Consider the following 24,260-nt stretch of genomic DNA (forward strand, 5'->3'; position numbering starts at 1 on the left):
TTTTCATCTTGACACTTTTTTTATTCATGTAAAATGTGCATTTTTTATTCACTATGTTTTGCATGCAAACTGGGAACAAGTTTCAAAATCAAAATCCTTTTGGTACGAATTAGGGCTTATACTTTTAGCTTTGAAGTATGAATTATTTGAGCAATGAGGAAAACCTGAATAGTTAGTGTTAATAATGCATTTGTTTTGAGACTTTATACGGACAAACAATCTTAAATATGAAAATTAATCAAATATGTTACACCTACCATCTTCAATAACAACACCAGGTCCTATTGTAACATTTGGACCAATTTGGCAGCCAATGCCAATTTGTGCAGTAGGGTCTACCAGAGCATTTCCCACCACTCCAGGACCTGCATATAGTAACTCTGGACTTTTCTTTCGGAGACTACCCAGGTATAAAGCCATACCTAATCAAAATTATATAAATACTAATTTTATATTTTTAATTACATAATTTCTCACGATTTGTAAAGAAATTGACATTAACAATTGAAATAGGACATGAGTGTTGATATTACACTACTACGCAACTAACCAAAACATCTGCTTCATACAAACATTATTTGAAAACAAATAATAAGTCATCTCTAACCTGTTAAAAAATCTTTAGGTTGTCCAATATCCATCCAAAACCCTTGCAATTCGAATGCATAAAGTTCTTTATCTGAACACATTTTAGGAAAAACTTCTTTTTCAATTGAAGTTGGTTTTAACTCTATTCTTTTTAAAACACTTGGATTTAAAATATACATACCTAAAAAAATCATAATAAACTGCTTTCATTTATTTATAAAATGTAAAAATTTATGTACTTATGTAGAAACTATTTGAAGATTTGGTATATTAATAATTACCAGCATTGATTTTATTTGAAACAAATTCTTGAGGTTTTTCTATAAAACTTTGAATGCAGCCTCCCTCATTATAAACAACAACACCATACTTTGAAGGTTCACTTACTTTTGTTACTACAATTGTACCTTCCTATAAAAAAAATATTTTTGACAATTTGATACAATATTGATATGAAAAATATTTTTAAATGTATTCTCTTACCTTACCATGACTTTTGTGAAATGATGCTAATTCTCTAAATGGAAAGTCGCATATAATATCAGAATTTAAAACAAAGAAAGGTTCAGAACTAGATTCCAAAATTGACTTTGCTAAAGCAAGGGGGCCAGCTGTACCTAATGGTTCAGACTCATGTGAAAACACTAATGATACACCTAACTTATCTACTTCTTCTTTAACTCCTTTTCCATTTGCTCAGCGCGATATGAAACTGCTAATATTACCTGGTACACGAAAAAATAACATCAATAAATATAAAATAATAGATACTTTTTGTAAGGTTTTATTTACTTGAGTAACACCAGCACCAACTAAGGCTTCAATTTGATGTAATAATATAGGCTTATTTGCAAACTCCACTAAAGGCTTCGGACGGCTTAATGTTAACGGTCGCAATCTAGTACCGTAGCCCCCAACTAATATAAGAGCCCTCATTGTGTTTTCTAATTAATAATTAAACGAAACAATCGCAACGTTTATGTATTAAAAGCATATGGCACATAATACTATGCGTAAGCAATAAAAATATCGACGTAGTTCATAGCAAAATAATGATTACTGATATCATTTAGAGATAATAGATAAAATTTTGCATCAAAAGCATTATTTGAGTAACTTGATGGAAAAGTTTTTTTATGTGCGGTTTTATTTCAAAATTCCATTTGTAATAACATAATAATTATAAAAAAAATAATCAATAAAAAAAACAATATTAAGCGGCTAATAAATAATGTTATTAATGATATATGATGACGTCAACTGACGTTTTCAGGCGGTGTCTATTGGTATTGCCATATCGTAGCAAAAATCTCACTCCTGATATTCAATGTTCTTTAGCAGTATTTTAATAATTAATTCATAGCTTTAAATTATAAATACATGAATATTAAATAGATAATATATAAAATAATCTTTGTTTCTGATAATTATGATTATAGATAATGATAATTATGATTGTTGTAACAGATTTGATAATACGGTTTTGAGAATATGTGTGAATATCACATATTATTAATTATCATTATTAATTAGTTATTCAGGACATAAATGATTTTCAAATAACTAAAGTAAAATAAAATAAAAAATATATAAATTTTGAGAAGCTACAGATACAAGTGAAGTTTGTAACAGAACTAGAAGTCCTATCGGATAACACTTATATAAATATCGAGTCGGATGTTTGAGAAGTTCTTTCTTTTAATTCAAGCCGTGGCTTTGGTAAGTTCAAGTTCTTTCTTGTGTAATATGCCGACGTTGCACGTTGTGCTTTATATTGTAACATATTTTATATAGGAAGTTTTGTTTTATCGTGTAATTACTTTTAATGTTATCAAATTAGTGAAAATGTTTGCGGTAATCAAAAGTTTAACAAAACTTCGGCTTGATTTCAGACAAGTGCGGCTAATTGGAAAATCAATAACTCAACCATCTACTTTTATTTCTACATCGATCAGGCATCTTCAACAATTTGACATGTAAGTGGAATGAAATCACTGTTTTAGTTAATTCGTGTACTTATTTTTTTTCCCAAAATCATTTTATGTGAAAAAAAATTATATCTCAAATGTACATTTTTATCATGGCGTCTGTCCGCCATTTTTAGCAGCGTTGAAATAACTGGCACGTGTGTCATTAATTTCTTTTAGTCTTCGTTCATTTGTTGTTTTGTTAATCAGATTCATTATTAATTTTCGAATTCTTTTAAATGTGTAAATATAGTTTATACCGTTTTATATAATATATGTATTAATGGCGAAACTCAAACATCCATGCATTGCATGGATCCGCCATTACGTTTAATCATTTATTGATTAATTGTGTTAGGACTTACGGAAACGAGAACGGTTATGGTGGAAAAAGCAGCAGCTACGGCAATCGCTCTAATGGATTTAACTCGAGTCGAGGCAATCGTAGTGGTGGATACGGCAATAGCTCCAGTAATGGTTACGGAAATCGGAATGGAGGATTTAGTCGCGGTTCGAAAGATAGTTTCGGTGGCTCAAAAATGACTAAACCTAATTGGAGTTCCGAATTTTTGAAACCTTTCAAGAAGGACTTCTATTGCCCTCATCCGAATGTCGCCAACCGCTCTTATCGCGAAGTTGAAGAGTACCGCAATGCTAAAGAAATCACAGTTCATGGAGATGCTCCTAATCCAATCCAGTACTTTGAAGAAGCCAACTTTCCTGATTATGTGATGCAAGGAATAAAAAAACAAGGATACACAGAACCCACAGCTATTCAAGCACAAGGATGGCCTATTGCAATGAGTGGAAAAAATATGGTTGGCATTGCTCAAACAGGTAATAATTAATTTTTTATTAACTTTCTGTATGTGTGTTCGATGCTTAGTTTAAATTTTACTTTAACGTTTACAGGTTCTGGCAAAACCTTAGGTTACATACTACCTGCTATAGTACACATAAATAATCAACCTTCCATATCCAGAGGAGATGGACCTATTGCTTTAGTCTTAGCTCCTACCAGAGAACTAGCACAACAAATTCAACAAGTAGCCACAGAATTTGGAAGTCTTTCCTACGTGCGTAACACCTGTGTCTTTGGAGGTGCACCTAAAGGCAGTCAAGCAAGAGATTTGGAACGAGGTGTTGAAATTGTTATTGCTACTCCAGGAAGACTTATTGATTTTCTTGAAAGTGGGCGTACCAATCTAAAACGCTGCACTTATCTCGTTCTTGATGAAGCTGATCGTATGCTTGATATGGGTTTTGAACCTCAAATTCGCAAAATCATTGAACAAATCCGTCCTGACAGACAGACTTGCATGTGGTCAGCTACTTGGCCAAAAGAAGTGAGAAAACTAGCGGAAGATTATCTTGGTGATTATGTACAAATTAATATAGGATCTTTACAGCTGTCGGCCAATCACAATATTCTACAAATTGTAGATGTTTGTCAAGAACATGAAAAGGAAACAAAGTAAGTAATGTAATATTATGTACTCCATAACAGTACTCTTTAACAAATGATGCATACTATTTTTAAACATAATGCCTTGATGAATAATTGTCCTCTAAGAAGAACTGATGCGTTTTGTATAATTTTTATGTAATTATTCATTATTAGTGAACTAATGAAGAACTTACTTTTAGATTGAGCAACTTATTACAAGAAATTGGTAACACGCAAGAAGAGGGAGCAAAAACTATAATTTTTGTAGAAACCAAAAAGAAAGTTGAAAATATTACACGCAATATTCGTAGATATGGATGGCCTGCAGTCTGTATGCATGGTGACAAGTCACAGCAAGAGAGAGATTATGTATTAAGAGAATTCAGAAGTGGAAAAAGTTCAATTTTAGTTGCAACTGATGTAGCTGCTCGTGGACTTGGTAAGTATAGTAAAAATTAAATTACCTTTTGCATAATTTGATTTCAAGAGAGATCATTTCAATAGTTCTTAGGAATAATTGCTAATACATAATCCAACAGTTCACATACTAAAGTCTTGTTTTGCTATTAATTTTTTCAGAGGCACATGCGAGATAAATGTGTGTAATACATGTGATATTCCGTGATTGGAATGGATATATAAAATCTCACGCACATACTGAATTCTTGCGGTGCCTCTGGCCCGTTGTTGGGACGAAAAATGGAAGATTCGGCACACAATGTGTGTGCATATATGTATCTTTTTTACATATTGGACTTCTGCTTTTCGGCCTGATTATTCGAGCTGTGTGCAGAATTTGTGAAAACAAATTTCGTACAAATTTATTTTGAAGTGTCGAGCTGTATCTTTTGATTTTTATCATTGATATTCTCACCAAACGTGGACTTTGAACTGCTGGCTATGGTTTGTATAATTATTTTTGTTACAAGTCAATTTGTAACTTAATTATTCCAAGAACTTAATTAACAATGCTCAACTTGTTAGTTATCACACTAACTATATAATTTATACAGATGTTGATGGAATCAAATATGTTATCAACTTTGATTACCCAAACTCCTCTGAAGACTATATTCATCGAATTGGAAGAACTGGTCGTTCCGATACCACTGGAACATCTTATGCATTCTTCACACCTCAAAATAGCAGACAAGCAAAAGATTTAGTGTCTGTTTTAAAAGAAGCCAATCAGGTAATTAATTCAATATTTCAAATAAAGCCCCCTTATTTTGGCATGTTGGCTACTTCATAAATTAGTAGAACATGAATGCTGTGAGGGGGTAGAATAAAAGGGGAGGCTATGCCTTCGGTGTTCACACGATTTTTGTCTGAATCCCATCCTCAATGTCTCCCACATTGTTAATATTACATTAGTTATATATTCTTTTTGAGTGGATCTTATGAATACAAAATTTCAGGTTGTGCATCCAAAATTGAATGAAATGGCTTCTAGAGGAGGTGGTAATGGTGGATATGGAGGTTATGGAGGCAGAGGTCGTTATGGTGGTGGAAACAACTATGGTGGATTCAAACGTAATGCTGATAGAAATGGAGGTGGAAACCACAAAAGATTTGAATCATCATATTGACGATGCTGATCTTTAGATAAATTAAATTTACATTAAATTTTTATAAGTATTCATTTTCTCAAATCAGCTTCGAGTGCAATGATATTTGCATTAGGAAATAATTTGACTTAGAATATGACTCTGGCATTAAAAAATGCGGAAATTAATTCTAAGTGAACAAAAATGCATTCCCTGGTCTCTTTTTGAGGAATGTTTTTTTAGGATATTATTTTTTACATTACCTAAGGTTTTAAGCTGTGATTGATTGAAATAGTTATCTATAGATATTTATCCTAATTTATTTAAAAACAAGAAACTTATTTCATATTTTTTTGAATCTGAAAAAATTAAAATAAAAATTGATTTAAATAAATATGGTTTTTTATTCTAATTTCAGATGTTAAATCCTTTTTGTATAATTTACTAATTATGTCAAAAACTACATACTGATTATTTCTGAACTATAATTACAATATCAACTTTTGTAAATCTTCTATTTACAAAGCATGTTTTCTATATACTTTCATAAACAACTTTATTAACAATTCATTTGTGACACAATTTTGTTTCATACTTGTTTTTATATAGTGCCAAAACAAGTGTTAAAATGAATTGTCCATATTTTTGTGTTCTATCTTGGGAGACACATGTAGCTAAGAGTATTTACTTTTTTGATTAAAATAACTGATTTTTTAAAAAGATTGGAGAAAGTATATAGTACTAAACTATTTGAAACCAAAGAAGTGTTGAGCGAGTTTTTCATTTAATAATACGTGAATAAAATTGAGTGACTAGTAATGCAAAATTTTAGCATAAAATGAAAATCTGCAGGATTTAATTGCTAATATGCAATAATAATTATTATTGCATATTAGCAAATTAGCAATGATCGAAATATATTTGTGTGCCTTTTATTTATGAATATTAGATTACTCTTAAATTTTCTTAGTTTAATTAAAGTTTATCAAAATAGATTAATAAATAGTTTACTCTTAGCCATGAAAACAGTGAAAGCATCCAGGGTACCCATGGTAGTAATGGTATCCATGGTATGGATATCCATAAAAACCGTGATACCCGTGGTATGAGGGATATCCATGATAAAAGTGATATCCCCTATGATATGGACGATATCCAAAAAACCTGCGAGCCGATTCCGCTGTTTCTAAATCATTGCGGTTTTGAATGATTGCTATATTCTTATTATTTTCGGATGTTTGTAGCGCATCTGCTTCTATCGGTTTTGATATCTCTGATGGAAATGCATCAACTGCTACAGCAATGAGTACGATAAAAGCTAGAAACTGAAAAATATTTTCTGTGAGTTAAAATTTGTATTTCAACAGCTAAAATTGAACTTAAAAAATATTCAAAGGTAAGTGCAATTTTATTATTATATATTTTTTTCTTTTATTATTATAATAATTTTTATTATTATATAAGTGAAATCTAGGAGGTGAAACAAGCGGAATATGGTACTTGGGAAGTATTTTAACTAAGAATGCATGCTGCACGGCAAGGCAAGTGTCGAAAGACCTCACATGAAAATAGGACTTCCCGTAGGTAAGTTATAGTAATTGCGAAAAATCGAAAATGAAAATTTTTGCATATCTTTACGTTTCAACGGTTTCTGAACATTTTGGCATACCCCAGAAAAAATGAATGTACGTGTGTGTGTAGTATGTATGTATGTTTGGACACAAATCAACCAATATGAATGCTTCAAAAAACATTGGATCCCTATTGATATGAAGACGTCCTAATTAGTTTTTGGTGAAGACAGGTCTAGCCGTTTCGGAGATATGGGGCAAAAAGTGCCAAAAACCGTAATTCAGTTTTTGAGAGAACGGAGTACTCGATTTGAATGATTCGAAAAACATTTTACTTTTAATGACGAAAATGAATAATTGATGAAATTTTTGATAAGGCAGGTCTAGCGGTTTCTGAGATACAAAGGAAAAAGTAAAAAAAAAGATATTTGGTGTTCAAAAATGAACATTAGACGCATGCACATCAAAATATCAGATATTTGATGAAGTGTTTAAAAATAAGTGTTAATTTTTTTTATAATTTTGCTGTACCAAGATTTTTAGTTTTTAAAGTTTACTTATACGGTTCAAGCAAATTTCAAAATTTTCCGAAAACAATAATTTTAAAATTTTCAAAAATATACAAATATCAATTTTTATTGATTACTGTTTTTTTATTGATTACAGTTTTGGTAAAACAGGTATTTAAAAATTTTCGTAGCCAAGATGGTAACTTTAATATAAAAATAAACTAGTGGTGTATGGCATCTTAAGGCAAATTGCTGGAACTTCCCGTACCAAAAGTATTCTTTTTTAAAACATTAAATTTTTTCTTCAATCTATGAAAAAAATTGATTTTTAAATTGTTGAATTGACTTTTTTTAAAAAAATGTTTTTTTTTATTTTGAAATATTTTGGAAATTTTTAACTTTTTTTCAAAGCAATCGCACTGCTTTAGCTGCATAGAGACGAATTATCAAAGCGCGCAAGCGCCGCGTCGCCGTTAACAAAATAGATCACATTATTGAAATTTGGTTACCTTAAAGTTATCGTTTTTGGCACTTTCTCGTCGAAATCGTCGACAAAAATTTGTATCCGCACACACACACACATACAACACATACATCTATTTTTTTAAGGTATGCCAAAATGTTCAGAAGGTTCTGAAACGTAAAGATATATAAAAATTTTTGTTTTCGTTTTTTTTTGCGATTATTGTAACAGGTATTTAATAAAGTTGGCAAAAATAAGGTTCATTTAATACAATTTAAAATATAACTTAGGTTAATTTTAATGCTTTCCTGCCTTTATTCACTCTTATGTTAGTTAAATTAATAGTCACACACAATATTTGATGTTGAAAACAACGCGAATTCAAATGTTCGTTTATTTCACTATTCACCCACCTTGAGCATGGTCACTTTGTAAATGCTTTGCTAAATATTCACAGGCAATTATGATGTACTCGAATAGTTAGCAAGTAATTTATATCATTATACAAAACTGATACGTAGATCTCCCTCCATGACTAAATGACAAATAATATAAAATACTTGAAATCATGAAAAATTTCGTACATGTATTGGTTGGTTAAAATATGTTCAATATGAAAATATTCCTTTTAGCATAATTGTTTACATTTGTTTTTTTTTTGCTTTTGATCATAGACTTGAATTAGTAAACTATAAATTGTCAATAATAATTAAAGTTTATTTATAACGATTTAATAACTTCTTCGAATCTTGTTGAATTTTAAATTCAAAAAATAGGATTCAGTGTACAACTATTCTTTTACGGACTACCTGCTGATAAAGATAATATTAGACAAACCAGTATAAAATTGAATCAAGACCAAGTTAAACTTTTTTTATAACTCGTATTCACTATGGTGATATACTTTTTAAAGTAAATCATCATTTTAGGAGATTTCACAGAATATAAAATTTTATTAGACATTTCGATCAGATGAACAAATTATACAAATTATGTAATCTACATTCTAAAAAAAAAGTATTTTAATAAATAGCACATTTCAATGTTATTATTAAATTATCATTCTCCACTGTTTTAGAATGAGCACTATTAATTTTCATTTCATGTTTCAGAATGCATCCTTTTAATGATGACAACTGGATTAGATTGTATTTCATACACAAGGGGGTTGTTTTGTCCCTGAATACCAAAAACTATTAAAAATAATTTCAACTTCTTGAACAAGGCTATTTGCGTTAAGGTAAGTTTACTTAGATTTATTATATTTATACTGCTTTTTGATTAATTTTTATTTTTTGAAATAGTAATAATCGCAGCCTCGCAGCAAAATTTACTAATCCTGAGTTTATGCAAACGAGGTAATGAGCATCTCAACATACGAGTACAAAAAGGTAAGTTATTTAAATGTTTACTTTGTCTATCTATATATGATACATATAATTTTGGAAATTAATCAACGTATAGTATATATCTTGACAAGAGCCTGAAATAATATCTATTATTATTGATTACGGCTTGCTTATGAATAAATAAATAAATAAATAAAATATACATTTTTGACCAATTTTTAATTTTTATTTATAAAAATGTATACGTTAAAAATTAACAATTAAAATTGATTGAAAATGTATACGTTAATGAAAATGATAATAAATATATTATATCATTATAATATATTATTATTTTTATTACTATTGATACTAATACTTATTACCGCAGTAATATTTATATATTTAAATATTTATGTGAAATGTATAAATATATGTGTATATAGAATTAAAAAGAATCAGCAAATAATTATCAAATTTAAGTAAGTTATATAACCAATCCACCACATGGGCCTGTAATATTTTAGAGAAATATCTTCTACCATCAACTATACTATCATACGATATTTCAATAAATACAATTAATCGCGAACAAATATCACTTTTCATAATTTTTAAAATAAGTTAAAATTTTTTTCGACCGATCCTTCTATGAAGCTAATCAATGCGAATTATTAGTTTCATTTATTATTAGGTTTTGAATTATAATTTTTAATGTAGTGCAGTTAATTTTGAAAAAACGTCGACAAAAGGTAAACACACGTACTTTTTACAATTAGTGAGAGAAAATAAAATTAACGAATTAGATTTTTTGCCAAAACCATAAATTTATCTTTCGACTTTTAAGCTAACTGGTACTGTACCTCATTGTACTTTAAGGCAAATTTGAACTATATACACTATATCTTTTTATATGTTTTGAATTTAAAATAGGCTTTTGGGTAAACTTTGGGCTGTGCAAAAGAAATATGTATAAATCATATTGATGAAATTTCAATGTAGAACATCGAATCGTTTTTTTTAAAGAGCTTTTGAGTTTTTACAAGTTCGATTAAAGAAAACTAAAAAGTTCAAATCTTTTTTCAAATAGTTTTTTTTGACGTTATATATGTGAAATATTTAGTTTTTATTTTCTTTAAGAGATAGATTTTTTATTATTTTGGAAGCATTCGAACCCCTGGAAGCAAAAAATTCAATAACATCCATATTAAGGACCACCCTAAAGAAATATAAATGTAATTTTAATCCTTCATTTTGAATGAATTTTTCAATTAAAATCTTCATAATGTGGCGATATATATGCAAATATGGTACGATACCTAAAATTCTAAAGGAAATATATATTAATCTTATAATTTGAAGTGCGGACTATCTTTTTTATTATTTTGGAAGCATTTGAACCGCTGGGAGCAAAAAAATGCGAAAATATGCTTATTAAGTACCACCCATATATATCTATCTTAATAATATATATCTTAGGGCGGTTTAGGAATTTTAGGGTACTGGGAATCAAAATAAGATACTTTGCCGAAGAAACCATATCTTTAAAATGAAGTCTAATGTCCAGTGCATTGACCCAAAGATTGGGTCAAATTTTGAAAAATCTTGTTTTGGCTCTGAGTGCGCCCCAATAGTGTCGAAATGTATGACCATTATACCAATCCAAATGTATTAACCATATGACCAATCGACCCGCCCTAATATATAATACTTTATGTTAAATGGAATATATTCCAAAAGAAAAAAGAAGACCCTGAAATGCAAAGATATCAAAACAAATATTTTTTATTGTTTTTTTGATTACTATAACTTGCCTTACAGTAATTAATAACTACTACTTTAAAAAATTACTTTATTTTTCATAAATATCAAACAATAAAAAATAACTTAAACTATTTACGAGCAATATATACACCTAAATGCGACACTTTTTAATAATATTTCAACCATAATAATGGCCAAAACCACCATGTCCGAAACCGTGGCCATGTCCGTGATATCCCCCGTGGTAACTGGGATAACTATGGTAGCCTCCGTGATAGCCTCCATGGTAGCCACCATGGTGCCCCCCGTGATAGCCATGATATCCGCCATGGTAGCCTCCGCTGTAACCGCCGTAACCATAACCGTAAACCGGACTAGCAGCGGGATATGCTAAGGCTGCTGCTACCAGCATAGCGAGACAGAAAATTATTGCCTGAAATTATAGAATATTTATATTTAATTTATATTGATGCTTAATGAAATTATTATTGAATGTTTATAAAAATATTTATGATTTGAAAAATGTAGCATTTCTAATATTAAAGTATTTTAAGTTTGAACTTTATTCCAATCTCTTTAGAATCATTGAAAGGTAACGTATTATAACATCAAGTAGTTTATCCGGTATTTGAATTTAATAATTTAGATATCAACAAATAACTTTAGACTATTTTTCGTAATTATTGTTTACAATTTACAAAAAAAATATATTTTCATAACTGTTCTTATTAACTTCACGTAGGTTAAGTTATTGTAATCGCAAAAAACTCAAAAATGAAAAATTTTGCATATCTTTACGTTTCAAAGGTTTTTGAACATTTTGGCTCACCTTAGAAAAAATGGATGTATGTGTATGATGAAATAATGTATGTTTGGATTGCTTATCTGCTAGTATACGACGCGGCGCTTCCGCGCTTCGATATTTAGTATTTAAGCAATTAATTAAAAAACAATCACAATTAAAACTTCCGAAAATCTATTTATTTCAAAGTTTTAAAAAATCTTTTTTATATATATATATATATATATATAGATATATATGCAGAAATATTTAAGGTGAATACCATTAGTTAATGAAAAACGCAGACAAAAATGAAGAATTTTGTTAATATCGCGCTGGAGTCATATTTCCAGTTTATCAGATTTAACATAATTAGCAACATTCTTGTGAATGACATTAACAAATACAGGTAACCCCCGCATAACACGGTAGTTACGTTTCAAAAAAGTAGCGTGTTATGCGAATCCGTGTTATACAGGACGAAAAACTAGTACAAAAATAGGGGTTAAGAATTCAAAAAAAAAAACATGCTACGTATCATGATTTTATAATAAATATTATTATATCTAACATTTTTTTAAGAAGTAATAAACATTACATGGGTTATTTAATTTTTTCCATCATAATTAACTGGTAAGTGCTATCCAACACTATCCATTTTAAGATATCCTCATCCTCTGAGCAGCTTTCTGTACTACCTCCAGACCCGTGCATTATTTTTTTCAAAAACAATTATATTTGCAATTACTTACTTAGATATTTATATATTAGCAAGCAGATATTTATATATTTACCACATGCAACGTTATATTTAGTAACATTTTATGCTCATTTTATTTAAAGGATCTTTGTTTAAGACTAACTGACTAATTGTTCGGATAAGCCTAGAATTTATTTTCTAAAAATCAAACGCGCTCAAATAATAATTATCAAATTAGTTAATTTTGCACTAATTTCATCATATTTATTGAGCTATTGTACTGCGGTTTTATTAATTTTAGATTGAACAAATTTTGATTTTCATAGGTTTTACTATATTTTTTATATTATTAGGGTTTTGCTCAATTCTCAAACTATGTCAGAGTGAATTTGTGCTTTAAAAGCACGGTGTTATACGGGGGATGGTATCGATTCTTAAACCGTGTTATAGAAGTACCGTGAAAATAACAAAAATGATTGCAATGAATAGCTTACAATTTTATTATAAATTAAGATTATATATTAAAAAAAAAACTTATAGAATTTAACTTATTATGTGCTTAAATTGTCATCGGTAAATCAGCATAGTACTAATTAGTTAAAAATGAAATGAACTATTAATTCAACTTTAATTAACTAGCTATTAATTTTTTACGCCATAGATGATTCAATTTTTTCTATTAAATTATGAAATTTAACATCTGAGGTTATACCTTAAGATCCATTAATAAATGGTTAATGAACTAATAAACTAGGTGTAAATGGCATTTTGCCTTAAGGCAAGTTGAAGAAACTTCCGAATTGTGATTTTAAAATTGTGACGATAAAAGTTTGAAACTTTGTCACGACTCATTATTCGTGAACTTTTAAAACTAAACCACTTGTCGTATTGTTATAATGTTTTATGATGATTTTTATAATAAAAAGTTTTATCAAAATTGTAGAAAAAGTTCAACAATTAATTACAAAGAAACAGTTCTTCGGATCTTTACCAAAGATTAAGATTTATTAATAAATGGTTAATAAACTAATAAACTAGGCGTAAATGGCATTTTGTCTTAAGGCAAGTTGAAAAAATTCCGCATTGTGATTTTAAAATTATGACGATAGAAGTTTGAAACTTTGTCACGACTCATTATTCGTGAACTTTTAAAATGAAACGTTATAATGTTTTATGATAATTTTCATAATAAAAAGTTTTATCAAAGTTGTAAAAAAAGTTCAACAATTAATTACAAAGAAACAGCCCTTTGGATCTTTACCTAAATGGGTAAAAACTAGTCAGTATGATTCTTAACTATTATTTAAATAGTTTTTGAATTTTTAAAATTGATTCAGGATTTTTGGCCAAAACATGGTCAAATAGAAAACGACTCGACCGATTTTCTCGCAAAACTAGTCAACTGTAATCTTTATCAAGTTTTGTCCAAGAGCTTTTAAATTTTTGAAATCGGTGCTGTAATTTTTGGTAAAACTTTGATGAAAAGTCACATTCACATACACATATATGTTTATCAATTTTGATATCAAACAATTCAGAATAACTTGGAAAGTCGAGGAAATATAAAATTACTGAATCGGATTTTCTGGCAAAAAATGATTGTTTGAAATAAACTGACACAATGTAATAATATTTGGTTGGGAATTGTGCTGACTGGTTTTAGGTAAAGATCGGCCAGGTCGTTTTCTTGTAATAAAGTGTTAAAAAAATTTTTTCGAGGATTTTTATGATTTTTTTATGACGGTGGAGACTATAGTCTTATAGATCATACTAAAATATTACGGCTCTACGACAAGTCGTTTAGTTTTAAAAATTCGTCAAAGTTAGCAAGAATTAGTATCGTTTTTTTGGCGTTTGTCAAAATTACACCTTTCTTCGACGTTTGCTCAAAAACGCCTGAACCGATTTCAGAAATTTAAAAGCCATTTGATGTACCTCGATGAGAATTATCGTTTGTCAGTTTTGTGCGATGATCTGCCGAGCCATTTCTTATTGTCATATGTAGATTTGTAAATGAGTTTAAATATTAATATCGTTTAAATGATTTATATCGTTTTCTCATGTGTTCTTGTGTGCAAAGAAAATATACATATATACATATATATAAGTATTTATACTACAAATATTAGCGATTCTAAGATTCACTCACCTTGAACATGATTGACACTTGAGTTTTTCGCGCCTAATAAATCACGACACTATTAATATTTGATCTTAAGATCTTTGTAACTAGGTGTTAGTTGCTGGTATATTATGACAAGAGTTCAAATTAATATTTCTTTTTATACTTAATTCAAGTTTCGCCCCCCATAGTGGAACCCCACTCTTCTGAATTCTGATTTCGCGTAATTGTCGTCCGGTAGCAGAATTTATTGCTCTCTCGTCCGATATTCTCGACCTGTTCAAATTTAGGACGTCATCAAATGTTTTAAATTGATCGTTTGCTTGTGACGGTTTCAACTTTTTGGCATAAATTATTCGATCCGAGCGTAGACAATATCGATTATAAAAGGCAATAAAATTTAGTTGGCTGGAATTGGAATATTCTTAAATGTTATGTTTAAATTCCTTCCTTTATGTAAATCTAGCACTTTTATTTTCAATATATAAAAATATACAAGTCTGCGGTTTCATCACAAAACGACTACTCTGAACTATTTCATAGATCAATAAGTAATCAGTGTTTATTAAATCTAGTAATAATAAGTGATGTCGTGTGGAACAGAAAAAAATCAGTGGTCTATTGAAACGCATTTTATATCCGAACGTATAGTAATTATTAACACCCCGTAATTATTAACTTCCCGAAGGAGATTTTATGTTTTCTCGCTGTTTCAAGCCATTCTGAATCAAATGAGATCAAATTTGGAAAATGTATGTGTGTGTATATGAACAGATTTTTTGCCGTAAATCGACATTGTCTGAAAAACGGCTAGACCGATTTCAAAATTTTAAAAGCCGATATATTTCGATTTATAATTCAATGTATGTATCTCGATGAGGACTAGCGTTTATCGATTTTGCGCGACGATCAGCCAAGCCGTTTCTTTGTAAATCGCAGAAAAGTGAAACATTTTTTGTCTACGTTTTAGCCTGCAATTCTGAATCGATTTTGAAAGATATTGGTTGGGAATTGTGCTGATTAGTTTTAGGTAAAGATTGGCCGGGCCGTTTTCTTGTTAAAAAATCGTTAAAAAAAGTGTTAAAAATGTTTTTTTCGACGATTTTTACGATTTTTTTTTGACGCTGGATACTATATTTATTTATTTATTTATTCATAAGCAAGCCGTAATCAATAATAATAGATATTATTTCAGGCTCTTGTCAAGTCTTATAGATCATATTAAAATATTATGGTACTACGACAGGTCGTTTAGTTTTAAATATTCGTCAAAGTTTGCGAAAATTAGTAAATTTCATTTGGCGTTTGTCAAAATTAGACCTTTCACCGATATTTGCTCAAAAACGCCTGAACCGATTTTAGAAATTTAAAAGCCATTTGATGTATCTCGGTGAGGATTATCGTTTGTCAGTTTTGTGCGATGATCTGCTGAGCCGTTTCTTTGTAATTTGGAAAAGTTAAACATTTCGTCCACATTTAAGCTCGTACTGCCAAATCGATTTAAAAAAATTAAAAACTGTTCAAAAGATATTAGTTGGGAATGATGCTTCTTAGTTTTATGTGGAAATCTACCGAGCCGTTTTCTTGTAATTAACTGTTGAAAAAAAAATTTAAGACGATTTTTATCGATTTTTTTGGCGATATATATCATGGTCTTATAGAACTTACTAAAATTTCACGCCCTTACGGCAAGTAGTTTAATTTTAAAAATGCATCAAAGTTTGAGAAAATGAGTAATTTTTTGACGTTTGATAAAATTAAAATTAGACGATTTACTTGGTATAACGATAGAGTACTTGGTCTTAATGAACATACTAAACCATTAAAGTCCCATGGAAACTTGTTCAGTTATAAAAATTATTGATTTTTGAAAATTTGCTTTTAGAAAATACTCCGAGTTAACGTGTTTGTTCGTTTTCAATTATGTGTAATAAATCCACTCGGAATATTTTTAATCACTAATAAATTAATTTATTTTTCATTGATTAAGTCGTTTATTTACACATAACGGGAAGTTCATGTAACTTGCCTCAAGGCAAGATACTAATACCAACTAGTTTAGTATAGATTGAAAAACCCAGAAACCCAAAATTCAGTGTCTAAAATCCAATAATTAAATTATACTTATGATCATAATTTGAAAGTACATTTACATACATTTACAATAAAATAAGCAATAAATTTTATTACTGTTAATTATATTTTTTTTGTGGACTATTGATACATGTGACTAATCTAAAATCGTATTCTTGTTAAAGTAATAATATGTAATTAGGCGTTCTATCGATTATGTACAATAAAAGATAAATAAAAAACAACATACGTAATATGTTCATTGGATATTTGAACACAATGAAATGTTCTTATAGCCTTTTTTTATCCTTCGGTTATTCACCTTAACATATCTTGATGTCAAATATTCTTAACAATAAAAATAACAATTAACAATATAAAATGTATGATCACCGTTATTTTGAACACTTCTATTTTATACGTCTTGAATATGATATTATTATATTCATCTTCGATCATTACACGATTATATTAGGAATGAAACTAAATTATGCATATTATATTGATGCTTGTTCGATTATATTATACATTTGTAAAACTTTTGAAATGCGAGATATAAATCAGTCATTCTATATATAACAAAGCCTGTTCTGAATGATATTTAAGAATAAGGTGGATCAGGAAATAATTTAAAATATTTTATTCATATTGTTCCGACATAAATATGTATTAAGTTGTCCAAAAATTTTTTAACACAAGTTCATAATTTTCCACACATTTCATATACATTTGTTAGTTGCATCTCCAGATTGTGGTGACTCTTTGTGATATTACTTTGCAATCATTTTTGGCGCCTTAACAGAAATTTCATATATACTGAACCAAATATTATGTAAAACATGTGAAAAGTGCTTTTTCTTGTAATCTATTTGTGAAAAGTATGAGAAACTATGCGGTTCGAATTAAATTTTTTCGCTAATTACAACCTGATATCAAACAGTAGTGATGTATGTTTCGCTTGAAAATATAGACCCATTCTTTATTTTTTTATGAACTGCAATTTAAACTTTAGTCAATGGTTTCCAACTTTTTCGTACCGCGCTTTTCCATTTTTTTGATAAAGTTGTTGTGCTCCCTTAATATTTCTAACCTATTTTCATGAGTACTGAATTTATCAGGGCACAAAATACAATATTTTGTAAAAATATACACAAAATTATTTATCTATTTATTCATATTTTTTTTAATTATTTTCAATATTTTCGGTTAATTTTTGAAAATAGTGTTTTAGAAACTGCAGCACGCCCCTATATCAACAAAAATTTAATATATTTCATGAATTAAGTATTTACTTAGGAAGTAGAACCAAGAAACTTTGGTTGGAGTGCGGACAATCTAAAAGTTAATATTAAGAGCTAAAACTTTCAGAGAATTGTTTTTTATCAATTTGGAAGAATTTGAGCTCCTGGGAGCAAGGAAATTCGAAAACATCCCTATTAAGAACCATCAAAGATTCACTGGTAAGCATATTTTTATATCCATTTTCAAGTGGAAATGGTATCATTATAGAAAACTTATTAATCTGTAGTGGTAAGACTTTAGAATAGCTAGGATTATTAAAAGACATATATATTAAATTGTTTTAAAACTTTTATTTTAACAATTGCTAAAGTCGATGATTTATTCTAGAAAATAATTCATAGCATTTTTCTAGTACAAATAAAATTAATTAAACTTAGAAAAACGGATGTATGTGTGTGTGCGTGCGTGTATGTGTGCAAATTGCTGGAACTTCCCGTACCAAAAATTATTATTTTATTTAAAAGCAATTAACATTTTTGAAAAATTTTTGCTTCGAAAAAATTAGATTTTTGAGAAACAATAAATTTGACAAAAAATTACTTTTTTAAAAAAAAATTTTTTTTTTGAAAACAAAACTTTTTTGAAAAGAAAAATGTTTTCTTCTTTTTGACATATTTTGGAAATTCTGAACTTTTTTTCAAAGCAATCGTACTGCTTGAACTGCATAGAGACGAAATGTCAAAGCGCGCAAGTGGCGCGCTGCCGTCAAACGCATAAGCATTGTACGGAACCCATAAAAATGTAAAAAAAATTATACTTATTGTTAAAATCTCTATAAAATATCTGATAATTTGATGTGCATATGTCTAATGATCATTTTTAACCGCCAGATGGCATTTTTTTTACTTTTTTCATTAGATCTCCGAAACCGCTAGACCTGCCTTAATGAAATTTGATCAATTCTTCATCTTGTCAATACAAGTAAAATGTTTTCTGAATTATTCAAATCGGACGCTCCGTTCTCTTAAAAACTGAGTTACCGTTTTCGGCACTTTTTGCCCCGTATCTTTGGAACGGCTAGACCTGCCTTCGCCAAAAACTAATCAGCACGTCTCCTTATCAATACAAATCGGTTGATCCGTGTTCCCTAAATCGTCGACGAAAATTTGTATCCGAACATACATACATACGGAAGGTTTTAGCAATTTGCCTTAAGACACGATGCAGTTAAATAATATTTTTAATAATAATTAAATAATAAATAATTGTTATTAATAATCATAGGATCATCATTTAGATTTTCTAAATCTCAAAAGTTTGTATTAACCTTAATTTTAATCAAAACAAATAGAAATATAGATAGACGTGCGTTATGCGTGCGTCATGTTTCCTCTTACGTATTTTATTTGTAAATAAAACATGTCAAATGCGATCCGGCATCGATATCTCCAAGAAATAATGCTTTAATGAGAAGTTTACATGCCCATAAATGACTTGAATTTATGACGTTTGGTGATTTACTAAAAATTTATTACGTATCAGCAAAATGAAGGTAATATAGTGAATGGTCAGCTTAATAGATTTATTAGGGAATATGCGTAATTGAAACAATAAGTCAGAGATATATTTGTGAACAATTGTTAATTCATATTTGACTCATTTAGATTTCTCCGAATCTCAATAAAAATGTATGACTAAAATGAAATATTTCTTCATCTATGAAGTACTATTGTTCAAACTCAATGGTTATTGTTGTTTGTTTTGCAAGAGTTCATTTAATTTTTATGGGTGTGGTGATTTTAATTTTAAACTCATTAAGGAAAGTTTTACACGCAGTATGTTTTTGTGTTTTAAATATTAATTAATCTATTTATTGGTTGAAGCTCTTATTGTGACTAGTGCAGTACTCGTTTATTTCTATTATTTTGGAATAAAAATTATTTTTGTAAAAATAAATGCCTCCACTTATTAGTTTTAATAATATAATAATAACGCGTTTTAATATAAACTCTTTATATATATATATATATATATATATATATATAAAGCGTTAGACTAATACTTAGTTTAAATTTAAAATGACAATGAGACAAATCTTAGTCACTAATTATTTGTAACTTTAATGTTGCATAATAAAATAGTGCAAAAAATGTCGTACTTAGTCAATTGTTAATTAGTGCAAAAAATATCATACTTTGTTATTTGTAAATTAGTGGAAAAATGTTATTAATATTATTTGCATTCGTTCAATTAAATTAAATAAACTGGTGGTGTATGGCATCGTGCCTTAAAGCAAATTGCTGTAAGTTCTCGTACCATAATAAAATATTTGAAGAATAAACTTTAGTATAACAAATTAGTATTATATTAGTAATAGCATTTTCTGGAAATTAAAGAAGAAAAAAATCCTCAAAAGCAATCGTTTCGTCAACACAAGCAGAAAGTTTTTTGAAGCATTCAAATCTGATGCTTTGTTCTCTCAAGAACTGCCATGTTTCACATTTTGCTCCATATCTCCAAAAAGGCGAACCTTAGCCAAAAACTAATCACCACGTCTCCCCACCATTACGAATTTAATGTTTTCTAGATTATTCAAATCGGATGCTCCGTTTTCTTAAAACTCGATTTCTATTTTTTGCACTCTTTCCTTCGTATCTCCGAAACGGCTGGTCCTGCCTTTGCCAAATCAGCACATCTCCCTATCAATAGGAATGGAATGTTTTTTGAACCATTCGAATCTGTTGATCCGTGCTCCCGAAAACGTGGACAAAAAATTGTATCTATACATACATACACACACATCCATTTCTTCTAAGGTATGCCAAAACGTTCAGAAACCTTCAAAACGTGAAAAAAATTTCATTTTCGATTTTCGGACGATTACAATAACTTACCCTACGGGAAGTTAATTAAGTTAAAGAAAACAATTTTGCAAGAGATAAATAGAATTAAAAAAATTAATCTATCTTCGCTGACCACATACCATATCAAGTTATATGCCGTCTATGGGGTAAAAAGGACCACGTGACAAATTTGAAAACACAAATGGCAAAAAATACATTTTTAAAATGATGAAATATTTGGAAGTTTTATTGAACATAGTCAGACTGTTGTTAGTTTGATATGTGTGTTGTGATGTAATTAGTCTGGTATTCTACTCTATATTATACTATTAAATATTATTAATTTTATCATTTCTCAATCAAAAGGTATGCTTAACTACGTTTATCCAGGACCTGATGTCATCGGAGTTATGTAAAAGACGTAAATGTAGACCATTAATCAACAATTGTATAAAATTCAAGTATTATATTTGTTCTGTTCATTTTTTTGCCTCTTTGTATTTCGCACAATACGCGTCTAGTTTCGGTTGATTGAGCTGAAGATTCTTGAGTTTTTTTCTTTGACGTCTGGCGGACTGAAAAATGAATCATTCTGGTTATCACCAAGGTCTCAGGTGTTGAAAATGCAAAGTAATTATTTAAGTGATACATTAGATACTAATAATATCTAAGAAGTTTTATTATTAACTTCCCGTAGGGTAAGTTATTGTAATCGTCCAAAAATCGAAATCGAAAATTTTTACATTTCTCGACGTTTTGAAGGTTTCTGAACATTTTGGCATACCTCAGAAAAAATGGATGTGTGTGTGTGTGTATGTGTATGTATGTATGGATACAATTTTTCGATCACGTCTTCGGACGCACGGATCAACCGATTTGAATGGTTCAAAAAACATTCGATTCCTATTGATAGGGAGATGTGCTGATTAGTTTTTGGTAAAGGCAGGTCCAGCAGTTACGGAGCTTAAGAGCAAAGAGTGCAAAAAATAGAAATCGAGTTTTTTAGAGAACGGAGCATCCGATTTGAATGATCTAAAAAACATTCAATTAGCAATGATTGGAAGAAGTAGTTATTAGTTTTTGGCAAAGGCGGGCCCAGCCATTTCAAAAACACTAAGCTAAATGTGTAAAAAATTGCAGTTTTTGAGAGAACTAAGCGTTCGATTTAAATGATTCAAAGAACTTTCTGCCTGTCTTAACAAAATAAATAATTTTGAAAAAAAAAATTGTTTCGACTAATTTTTTCAATTTTTTTTTAATTTCTTTGTATATCGAAAATAATTCAGATTTTATTTTTAATTCTGACTATAGTCTAATATACTTTAAACAGTTAATTTCAACTTTGTAATTCAGTTTATATAATTCTTATAAATATTAGACAATGTTACAATATTTATAATAATCTTTTTGAAAACATTTAATATTCCTCGAACATTTTGTTATGGTACGGGAAGTTCCAGCAATTTGTCTTAAGGCACGATGGCATAGACCCCACTAGTTTAATTATGTTATTGCATGCAATCTATTGAATTGTATACAGTGTGTGTATATGCGAGCTTGTATGTATATGTGCGGATACAAATTTTCGTCGACGTTTTCGTGAACTACTCTATGAAGCAGAAGCAGCGCCATTGTTTTGAAAAAAACGTTCAAAATTTCCAAAATATTTCAAAACAAAGAAAATATTTTTTTTCAAACAGTTTTTTTCCAAAAATTTTTTTCAAAGTTAAAAAAAAAATTAATTTTTTGTAAAAAATTTAATTTTTAGTACGGGAAGTTCCAGAAATTTGCCTTAAGGCACGATACCAGTTTTGTCATTATATTCTCCCATACTTAATATATATAACATTGCCTTCGTCACTGAAAAATATGAAATTCCCACATCGTCCATTACCAAGTTATTTAATTTACAAATGTAAAATATTTATGTAAACAGTAATTCAGTCAATAATGAACTGTAGTACTGAATACAAAGCAGTCATATTCATACCACATAAAATTCCCAACTCTTGAAGGAAGCCTATAAGACGACTACAAATGACAAAATCTTGAAGTTCATCTTATGTCGTAATAAATGATTTGAGTCAATATTATTTATTTACTTAAGTTAGAATGAATGTACGAATGAAGGACTTATGATATGATTTCACAGAATAATTAATTAGAGTTTATAAACTATAACTAACTATGTGTAATTGGAAATTCCGGGCATTATATTTTTGAAAGTTTGTTTCAAAATTAATTCAAAATAACTCTTTATATTACATTTTATATTATTACTGCGATATCAGCTTCTACTCAGGCGTTTAAATTTTTATATAAAAGTAAATAATTACAATTTGAATACGTAAGGCAAAAACACAGATAATGTCAAAATGGTGTATTATACAAAATAATATAGACTCACAAATTATACATAAAGCAGTCAATTAATTATTAGAATTCAAATATCATATAAATATCAGCATTTTTTTATTTATACATCAACATTTCAGTAGCTTTAAAATAATAACACAATAAATAAAAAACTATGAAACATTATTTTCAATTATGTTTTATATACCAAAAGTATCCAACAAAAAGGTCAAAACACTTTCTATAAAACAATATCAGTTAACATATTTCTAATATGATATGTAATTTTATTTTTAAAATGAAAAAATATTTCAATGAGTATTTCTATTTATTTTGTAAATTATATGATCGTTAAAGAACTTGTTAATATGAAGTTGTGTTGTGTTAATATGTATTCATTTCATTTAATACTCATTCACATATGTATTTATATATGTATGCGTGCCATTCAGTAGTTCTATAAAATTGTTAAATAATTTTATCTGAAAAAAAATTATTTATACATACCCTTTTTTCATACCTACGTTAAAACCATACTAATTATGAATATTACTGAATAATATTTTAAACCTACAAAAAGTTTTACTTGGATATATAAAAATTTATATTATTTTAATTACAACATTAATTAATTAATTGAAAATAATATCATAATTTACTGTTTATAAATATCTGTATATATTTGATGTTCACTCAAATTAAATAAGTACGTCAAGTCCATCATCTTAAATACTCTGACTCACTCGTTTGTTAAAATGTCTACGAATTCTAAGAATATCAATAATTAATCAATTTAAATCATCGTAAACATATCATTGTGCATCCCATTTGCCTTTTGTTATGGTTTTATGTCGATTTGTGAATCGCAATATGAAGTTGTTCAACAACAAATTGCAAGTTCAATATTGTTTTATTATATTTATTATTTTTGTATATATAGACAAGGCTAAGAGCCGAATT

The 24,260-nt window shown here is 28.8% G+C and overlaps 3 protein-coding genes, 1 non-coding gene and 1 pseudogene across 5 annotated transcripts; 2 read left to right on the forward strand and 3 right to left on the reverse strand.

Moving 5' to 3' along the window:
- Positions 1 to 51: 51 nt before the first annotated feature.
- Positions 52 to 1,704, reverse strand: LOC113367052 (annotated as a pseudogene).
- A 553-nt stretch (positions 1,705 to 2,257) lies between these two features.
- LOC113365932 (ATP-dependent RNA helicase p62-like) lies at positions 2,258 to 5,778 on the forward strand. 2 transcript variants are annotated; one of them, XM_026607477.1, is made up of 7 exons: positions 2,258 to 2,307; positions 2,481 to 2,564; positions 2,914 to 3,392; positions 3,468 to 4,029; positions 4,203 to 4,441; positions 5,016 to 5,194; positions 5,421 to 5,777. In XM_026607477.1, coding segments are annotated over exons 2-7 (1,632 nt in total). In that variant the 5' UTR covers positions 2,258 to 2,307; positions 2,481 to 2,562; the 3' UTR covers positions 5,592 to 5,777. The 2 variants fall into 2 exon arrangements, with proteins under 2 accessions (XP_026463262.1, XP_026463261.1); XM_026607476.1 differs by lacking the exon at positions 2,258 to 2,307 and having other exon boundaries at positions 2,407 to 2,564; positions 5,421 to 5,778.
- On the forward strand, positions 5,222 to 5,361 carry LOC113368503. Its single transcript, XR_003366416.1, has one exon. It is a non-coding gene; the product is annotated as a small nucleolar RNA SNORA57 (small nucleolar RNA).
- Positions 5,779 to 6,318: 540 nt separating the features above from the next.
- Positions 6,319 to 8,552, reverse strand: LOC113368140. The gene is made up of 2 exons (XM_026609709.1): positions 8,506 to 8,552; positions 6,319 to 6,874 (listed from the first exon to the last, which is right to left on the reverse strand). The coding sequence occupies exons 1-2, from the start codon at positions 8,512 to 8,514 to the stop codon at positions 6,563 to 6,565; spliced, it is 321 nt and encodes a 106-aa protein (XP_026465494.1). The 5' UTR covers positions 8,515 to 8,552; the 3' UTR covers positions 6,319 to 6,562.
- Positions 8,553 to 11,362: 2,810 nt separating this feature from the next.
- LOC113367053 (dormancy-associated protein 2-like) lies at positions 11,363 to 14,905 on the reverse strand. Its single transcript, XM_026608683.1, has 2 exons — positions 14,815 to 14,905; positions 11,363 to 11,617 (listed from the first exon to the last, which is right to left on the reverse strand). Exons 1-2 carry the CDS (start codon positions 14,821 to 14,823, stop codon positions 11,363 to 11,365), a joined length of 264 nt encoding a protein of 87 aa, XP_026464468.1. The 5' UTR covers positions 14,824 to 14,905.
- Positions 14,906 to 24,260: the final 9,355 nt, after the last annotated feature.

The sequence above is a fragment of the Ctenocephalides felis genome, unplaced genomic scaffold (assembly GCF_003426905.1).
Source record: "Ctenocephalides felis isolate EL2017-DRISC unplaced genomic scaffold, ASM342690v1 CF-g0.4_SCAFFOLD_01170, whole genome shotgun sequence".
NCBI lineage: Eukaryota > Metazoa > Arthropoda > Insecta > Siphonaptera > Pulicidae > Ctenocephalides > Ctenocephalides felis.